Source organism: Hyposmocoma kahamanoa, unplaced genomic scaffold (assembly GCF_003589595.1).
Source record: "Hyposmocoma kahamanoa isolate Upper Pololo Valley unplaced genomic scaffold, ASM358959v1 100021, whole genome shotgun sequence".
Lineage (NCBI taxonomy): Eukaryota > Metazoa > Arthropoda > Insecta > Lepidoptera > Cosmopterigidae > Hyposmocoma > Hyposmocoma kahamanoa.
Window position 1 is genome coordinate 6,918,649 of NW_020653200.1, and position 9,376 is coordinate 6,928,024.

General features: G+C 38.7%; 1 protein-coding gene across 1 annotated transcript in view; it reads right to left on the reverse strand.

Moving 5' to 3' along the window:
- Positions 1–9,376, reverse strand: part of LOC113228351 — a 115,001-nt gene that overhangs the window by 17,249 nt on the left and 88,376 nt on the right. The window contains exon 6 of the mRNA XM_026461620.1: positions 1,826–1,906. Within this exon, the coding sequence (XP_026317405.1) occupies positions 1,826–1,906 (81 nt within the window). The remainder of the gene's footprint in view (positions 1–1,825; positions 1,907–9,376) is intronic.

The following is a 9,376-nucleotide window of genomic DNA, read 5'->3' on the forward strand; positions in this document are numbered from 1 at the left end:
TTCACTAACACGGAAGGAAATTGGTTTATTAACATAAACGATGCACGCCCCAAACGGCGATTGGGCCCAACATTTTTTCACCAAAATCGAAGCACAGATTGCCGATAAAAAAGTTTATTTAATCAGAACAGTCAAATGGCGAAGGAAATGAATTCTTACGATATGCCCAAACTCCGACTGTTTTCGCGTATATGACTTCCTCGTTTAGGAAAAAAATCCACGACAAAAAAAAACGCTCTGAATCAGAATTTAATAGTGGGTTAGCCAAATGTAACTCCCAAAGTTGCGCGAAAGTCGAAAAAACTTCACGAACTTTTGCGCGGCAAGTACCTAGGGACGAATTTGTTTTTGCCGCAAATCACAACGCAAGTCTCTAATGTTTCGCACCGGAAACTTTAATTGAAACTTGACAGGGAAATACAAAGAAGATTCACTATTACTTCAAAGAACCAAATAAAATACCAGGAATAAATAAATATACGCCTGAATTGCATGTTTTTAAGACATATCAAGCAGTCTTTATTAGCGTCTAAAATAGTCAACGTATTTCGTTCATTTATGTGCTAGTTAAAATGATCTAAATTATTGTAGCATGTGGAAAGTGGTACTTTTAGACGCTAGTGGAAAAAGCATTTACTTTTCACACTCGAGCGGAAAAGTATTTTCTTTTTAAATGTCTAATTTAGAAGTGTATTGAGGGAAAAGGGCTTGAAGGGTAGGTATGAATGAATGTTTTTACTATATCGTCGGTATTTTTGTACAAAGGGCGAAGGTGGCATTTACAAACATTTTTCAGGGGAGTAAGTTTTACATTTTAACGAGTACTTTATAATATTTACATCCTGTTTTAAAATTCAATGTCAGTTTTAAATAAGTTAAGGTTTTAAAATATATTAGACAAATTGAATTATACAGGTAGAAACTAAAACTAGAATTAAATTATATGTGTAAAATTGGGCCCTGACAGGGTTCCCCCTTTGTATGGCTATGCTAATGCGTTGGGAAAGGTAGCTGCAGGTACTTGGGTTTCCCAGGCAGTTTTTGTATAAAATTTTATACTGATGAAGGGCGCCGGGGCCTCACGAGCCAAGGCTTTCGACTACAAAGCCTGTAAATAGTTAGTCGGAGCCGAGGTCCCAGTACTGGTGTGCTGGAGATGGGATGGGGAATGTGTGTCGGCACAAAACTGAATTTAAAACAGGACGGAAATATTTTAAAAAGTCGTGAAAAACTAAAACATGCTCCCTTGAAAACAATATCGAAGTGGCTATTTCACCCTTTCCACAAAATACCGATGATATATACGTTTTTGTATCTTTGGGAGTCCATTATGCAACAAGCAAGTAAAATTCTGTCCAAATTAGTTAATTTAAGATATTTTATAAAAAACAAATTGTAAGGCGAAATATGTTGAAGATTTTTAATTTTGTTTCAATAATGAATGAACCTCGAAACATGCAAAATTACAAAACCCGACATTTTCGTAAAATTGTTTTGAAACATTGTTATTTCTTTGTAATAAACATAAATATTGTATAGTTGAAGTCATTACGCGGATATAATGGAATTTACCCTGCCCGATGTCGTAAATTAAGCGCCAATTAGAAAAGATATTCTCTTGCCGCGTAAATTTACAGGCAATTAAATGTGTTACAAATTACAACTCAATAAAATGTTTGTGTGATAACATGTCGAAAAGCGTCAAGGTTATTTACTATAAACTCGTGAAGTTTAAGCCCTCGCCTGCGGTTTGCGCTTGAAGTGTCAACTTTCCACCGCAACAAAGCAATGTACTATTAATGTGTATGCGTAATCAACAACTTACCCTGTCTGAATCGAAGGCGGCCGTTCCGCGCCCAGCGAGATATTCTTGAAACTGCGATATTACGCACACCATGGCATATATCTGGAAGTAAATGGCTTATTAAACATTCAATTGGCGAATACATCGGTAAGTAAATGACTATGATATATATGTGATGTAATGATATATATATATACAGAATTGATACTCAAGCTGGTGAACAATTCAACAAATATCTGTTTTGTCAATCCTTGCTTATTCAATTATAACAATGTTTTGACGACTCATATGTATAATTTATAAAAGGGAGGAAATTTGTTTTATTGCGTGTATCGGTATGTAGCTTTCTACATTCGCGCAAAGTTGGGCAAAAGGAATGCTGTGAAACAGGCTTTGGTAATGCTTTCTCAGCGCTTTATTTGACAATTAGCACCCAATTAACTGTATTCGAAATATGGTTTAAATCAACAATTCTTGCAACCAATGCTGAACGCTAACAAGTGGCATGTTCGGCTTGAAGTAGTAAACTTGTAATATATACAATTACATTACGTACTTTGATCCAGACCTAATAGTAAATTTAGATGCCTCTTCTTTGACATAAATTTGAATTGAAATACGTGCAATACACATACGTTACGTTACCATACGTTATCAACGTTTTTCGTCTGTAGAGCACAAATTTACTACTACCATTTCCTACATGTATGATTATTACGGTCACCGGCAAGTTGCATTATAGCCAAGATGGGAGTTTGATAGGGTGTTAGGCGTTGTGCGAACCTTTTTCTTCCCCTAAGGCTGACGGAGAGGGTGTTTTGACGCACCAAATGAATAATTAGGTCAAAGGGGTAGAGCATAGCGGTATTTCCAAGGGAATTCGTACGGCACTCAATCTACTGAATGTGAGAAGTCGAATTCTAGGACAGTTCTACATCTAATGAAAATGTAAAGCAAGTAATAGTGTCTATTAAATTGTGTAGGTTCCAAGGAGCCGTTAACTTTACATAGAAGTTAATCAGATTTTCGGATAACGTCAGGTAGACTTGTAATAATATTACTACAACTTGCGACTACTAGTGCTGCGTAGACTGGAGATGTTCTACTTAGTTTTAATATCTCACAACACTTTACGAAAACTTCTCAACCACGAAATATGTTCCGCTACAAAGCCCCGAGGAACCTCAGGTCGCGATACTGCTGCGCAGGCAATCGGACAAGAACAACGCTCAATTAATTGAGTTGCTTGTTATTCTCATATTCGCTTTGGAGCAGAACATTTGTCTTGCCGCGTACTTCCGACACTGAGTGTTAGCACATTTATTTTCCGTTTTTGAGATGTTGATTTCTCGATTATTCGTCTACTGTATTTTCATAAGGTAATGTAAAAAAAAAGCATTTATTTACTAGATAAAAGTAATTACAGTATCCATTGTTGGGGCTACTTGTAAGTAGAAGTTACTTGTGTTAGAAGCCCCGCTCTTCAGGGTTACAATATTTTTTTTTAAGTCTCTCTCTCTGTGTGTGTGTGTGTGTGTGTGTGTGTGTGTGTGTGTGTGTGTGTGTTTGTATGAGTGTGTATGCGTGTGTATGTGTGTGCTTGCGTGTGTAGCAGAACGTATAAGTACTACATATCTGGTTGTGTAAATAAATATTGATTTAATTTATTATGCATTTATTTATTTATTTTAGGAGGTTACTCACCAATCCTTATTAGAGCCTCAATGTCATCATACGTTTTTATTTTTAGCCAATCCCCTAGTATTTTTTTACATTCCCGGGAAGTTTTACAATAAATACTGGTTTCTTTGTTCACAAGGTTGTATAGATAGGTAGATAATTTTATAAATTGTCTTTGAGCATACGTCGTACGTACCCTAATCTCGGGAGCGATGTGAATCGAAATATTCATGTGGATCTTAGATAAAACGACGATGCTTAAATGCTATTCAGGAAATGTACTTGGTGCTGGTTACAATATGCGATTGGGGTAAGGTATTATAAAAACTATAGAAAATTAATTAATCGTATTTCATATTTAGACATTTACGTATGCATATATTTATGTGTATGTATATTAATGTTGTTTATTATTCGTTATATAATCTATGTATTTCTAATACTTATTTTTTTATAGAATATCATGTGACGGGACGAATAAGACATGCGCCTGATGGTAAGCGACACGCCTGTCTATAACAGTTGCAGTGCCACTCAGAGCTTAAATCGCAAAGATCTGAGGGGCATTGCCACTGCGCCCGTCACCCTGAGACATCAGTTGACAAGTCTCATGTGCCGGTAATTTCACCAGCACCCTTACCCTTCAAATCTGGAACACCGAAATGTTGACATTACTGCTTGGCGGCAGAAATAGACAAAGTGGCAGTACTTCCTTGGACGAACTCCTTCACACTCCTTCACAGCTCTACTGCTACCAAAAAATTTTGTAAAAATTATGTAAGTAACGGTATTTTTTTTATTTATCTGGTGGTTTGTGATAGTTCTCCCTTATTCTCTTGTATGCCGTTGCCCGCTTATGACTTTTGCCGTTACTGCATTGTTGATAAGTGCACCTTTGCTCGCCTTCTGTACTATTAATATTTATTTTGTGTTTATTTGGTGCAATAAAAATTGTACATACATAATTAAATAGTTCATGGAGCAGTTTCTTTATAAGTGCGGTTATAAATTTCCTATTTTACAAGTAAGTAAGTAGATTTGGATCTTTTAGTTTTTAATAATACATATTTAGTTGGCATTAATTTTATAAAGGATAAAGTGGTATCCATGTAGGTTGTACTGATCTGTTATATAATTAAATAATCTTCTTATATCTTCTGATAAATACAAAAATTAAATCAAACATAAGTACAATTAAGAACATAGTTATTTAAGAGCGGATTTCATTTAAGTTAGTCAGTACGTACATTTTCCGTTTATCAGGAAAAAGCTGTTCTTAATTATGTTAAGCAATTAAGTGTTGTTTATAACAAAATTATTCGCTAATTTAACCAAAACTGTTTATAGCACAAATCCGTCCCAAAAGACGACAAGAGAATTTAAATTGGCCCGAAACAGATTATACGTCTGAATAGATGTGACGGCTATTAAGTAAATAGTTTGTAAACTTTATACAAATCGCAAGCATATCTCTAAAGTCAATCATGATATTTCGTGTTGAGGGGCAGAACTACCATTTGCCTTTAACATAACTAAAGAGACAAAATAAAAAATAATCTCAAAAGATAAAGAATACCTATCTACCTCACGTAGACAACCCGGTCTCCTATGCACAGTACATTAAATATTAAACAACAGTACATTAAACTGCTTACTGTTCAAAGGATACTGTTTTGATAGCTTTTACAGAGGTTACTTCGCCGTCCACTATGACAGAAAACTGATCACGTGTTTATAAAACCTATTCATTTCGTAACATTAGAAATACGAATAACTTTTAGAGTGCGTACGAATCTGGCGCCACAAATGCACCTGTTTGCGAAAGGCTCGCAAGCTGCGCACGTGCATTACGTAGTGCGATCTGTTCGTGTGCCGTTCGCGTGCCACATCTATTACACGTTATTTAACTGCACGCATGCAGCAAGCGTGCAGCGCGCACGCAGCACACATGCAGCGCGTTCGCGGCGCATTCGCCAGATCAGTACACACCCCTATGTTGCTTTGGTAGTAATAAAACATAATAACGATCAAATGAGTGATTGTTTACAAAATAAAGACAGACGGACGAATATTCTAACATGGCGGAACTGGGATGACTGACTACAAAACTTTAGGATGAAACAATATTAAATTGCTGCGTAAAATAAAAACAAGAACATAAAGCTATTTATTGAGACCACATTAAAAACAAGTCGCGATATGGGTTGCCATTACCGTCTACCCCAATTTCACTTGACTCTCTTTTATTGTCATTTTTGTTTTATAGCTAGAATACATCTTCAGATACCTAAAACGTACGATCTCTCTTTAAAATTTAGCATAAAGTTGATTTTAGTGATTTATTATTATAACAAAGCTTTTTCCTTACCGTCAAGGCGTGCTTGCTGTTTTTATAGTTATTGTTAGTTCAGTTACTGAAATAAATAAGTCAATTTAGATGGAAATTAGTCACTAAGATACAAGCGATTGAAAAAAACAAAAATCCTTTCTAAAAATACAAATTCACCGCAAAAGTGAAAATTGCATTATCTCAAAATATCAATCTTGTGGCACTGCACTTTGTCTGTATAGTCTTCAGTTAAAAATGTTGGCATGCGCGCTTACAATGTCTTAAAAATATATTTTCTTACAAGGAATTCATGAAACAGTCATATTCGCAAAAAAGTTTGTGGAAAGGACTGTGTCAATTATCATATTTGCACAGAGCTTTCCACGAACTTTTTTGATAAAACGTTTTAATGTAACAACGGTTATAAATGGGACGGATACATTAATTTGTAAATAAAACATCTCGCGGTTTATTTAACTTGATGCTGTCGCGTTCAGTCTTCGCTTTGTTCACGAAACAAAAACATCATCATCATCATCATATCAGCCGGAAGACGTCCACTGTTGAACACAGGCCTCTCCCAAAGGTTTCCAGACCAGCCGATCGGACGCGACGTGCATCCGTCGGTTACCCGCCGCCCAGTTTTTACCAAGTTTACCGTCCATCTAGTAGGGGGCCGTCCCACTGAACGCCTTCCGGTTCGTAGTCTCCATTCAAGAACCTTTCTGCCCCAACGGCCATCTGTTCTACGAGCTATGTGCCCTGCCCACTGCCACTTCAAATTGCTAATGCTTTGGGCTTCGTTCTTCGTTCTTCTACGGATCTCCTTATTTCTGATTCGATCACGTAGAGAAATACCGAGTATTGCTCGCTCCATGTCTCGTTGGGTGAATTTGACTTTATTATGAGGCCCATGGTAAGTGACCAGTGACTCAGAGCCGTAGGTCATCGCTGGCAACACGCACAGCTCGAATACTTTTGTCTTCAAGGACTGCGGTATTGCGGACGAGAATAACGTCCCGGAGCTTCCCGAAAGCTGCCCAACCGAGTCGGATTCGACGATTGATCTCTTCCTCGAAGCTGGGTCTGCCTAACTTGATGGTTTGTCCGAGGTGGACATACTCAACAATAACTTCGAGAGTACAGGTTCCCACTGTTATGGGGTTGGATACAACATGAACATTCGACATAAGTTTCATCTTGTCCATGTTCATTTTTACACCCACCTGCCGGGAAACTCTATTGAGGTCACCGAGTATGCTGCCAAGCTCTTCCAACGATTCTGCCATCACCACGATATCGTCAGCAAATCGAAGGTGAGTGATGTACTCGCCATTGATGTTGATGCCGATCCTTTCCAGTTCAGTAACTTGAAGGCATCTTCCAATGCATTTGTGAACAGTTTCGGAGAAATGAAGTCTCCCTGTCGCACTCTTCTTTGGAATTGGATAGGCCTTGCGCACTGGTTCTGTACTCGAATTGACATAGTGGCATTTCTGTACAAACACTTTAACACTTCGATATATCGATAGTCAATGTGACACCGTTGTAGAGACTGTAGCACCGCCCTTATCTCGATGGAATCAAAGGTTTTCTCATAGTCCACATACGCTAAGCATAATGGCAGGTTATACGGCTCGGTCTTCTGTATAACCTGCCGCAGCGTGTGGATGTGATCTATGGTACTAAAGCCCTTTCAGGAACCGTTTTGTTCGGGGGGCTGGAAGTCATCGAATCTGCGCGCGAGACGGTTCGTGATGACTCGTGAAAACGTGCTGAGATGGGCCTGTAATTCTTCAATAGGGTGTTATCTCCCTTTTAGAAGAAGAGTGTCACCACGCTTCTATTCCACGCTTATGGCTTAGAACGTTTGAGCAAGACTGAATTAAAGAGCCTCTGAAGGACTCTTAGTACCGGTGTTCCACCTGCTTTCCACCGCGCACCCGAAGCTCAGATGTAATTCCGTCTTCACCGGGAGTGGTTGTTTTTTAGCTGTTTCAGAGCCATCCTGATTTCGTACAGACTGATGTCTGCGATATCCTTAGTATAGTGTCGGATGAGCTTGACTCTAGAATCCTTAGAATCAGCAACAGGCAGAGTAATAGAGGCACATAGCTAGCTATAAATTCTCTTGATCAACCTCTGTACCTCTGGCTTGGACGTTACAACGTTGCCATCTTTCGTCTTCAGCTTTGTAAGCTGCGTTTGCCCAATATACATGTCCCTTGCAAACACTTTGGAGCCCTTGTTCCTCTCTGAGGTATCTTTAATATTATTGGTATTAAAGACCCGTATGTCGTGTCGCATATGTGTCTATTGAGCCGTCTGTAGGCTTTAACCTTTTCGGAGGACTGAATCATCATATCGCGTCGATTTGCCATTAGCTTGAGAGTATGATCGAAGAGTTTCTGCGGCCTATCCTTGCGGTGGGTCATGAAGAATTTTGTCCCAACCGTGTGGACAGTCTCCACCAATCTGATGCTAATCTCGTCCACAGAGACGCAGTCCTGTGGGCAATCGAAACAATTTTGAAGTTCGAGCCGAAACTTTTCGGGGTAATTTATATGGGCACCGCTGGGTCGCAGAGTAGACTTCATCAGTCGTGACCTCTCACATTTGACATCGATATTCAACAAGCCTCTTACCGTCCTGTGATTGCTTCAAGTTTTCTCCTTATTGATCACTGAAAGATTGTTGACTAACTGTCTCTTGTCGGTCAATACGAAGTCTATCTCATTCCTTGTGACACCATCGGGACTTAACCAGGTCCATTTCCTTTGAGGCGGTTTTTGGAAGAAGGAGTTCCTTTTCCATGAAGTCGGCCAGTATTTGGCCCCTGGAATTTCGCAGCCCATAACCAAATTTCTCCACTCTCAGCTCATTAACCATTCGATTGCCCAGTTTGGCGTTGAAGTCCATCATGACAACATTGACGTGTGTTTAAAAAAAAAAAAAAAAAAAAAAAAAAGGTATGCATGGTTTGACTTATGTCCTCATACATAGCCTCTATAGGTATAGAGGAGGTCATCATCTAGGTGTGTCGAGGTCGGTGCGTAGACCAGTATGACCTTCAGCGAGTAGCGCTTGGATACTCTGAGCATAAAGTACGCAACCCTGCTCGACACACTCCCAATGGATGTAACGTTGCCAATAAGGGACTTGTGGACGATAAACCCGACACCCCTCTGGGACTACTGGTCACCTTCCCTGAAGTAGAACAAGTTGCCGGATTTCAGTGCTATCGTGTTCTCCCTCTTTCCACGGACTTCTGACAGCCCCACGATATCCCAGTGCAACTTGTTCACCTCTTAGAAAAACATGGTATGTCGTAAATAATAAATTAAACTACAACTTATTATATTAACTTTATATCTAAATTGCTGTGATAAACTTTTAATTGCAGTAGAGAACTTGTGAGCAAGGAAATTATAATAAGGGAAGTTAGCAATGTTGTCATTAAGTTCTCTGTCATTCGAACAACTTCAAAGCTTAGACTTTGAATGCACGAAACAATAGCAAATAATAGGGGTTAAAGTATGAAATTGCCGATTTGTACTGAAAAT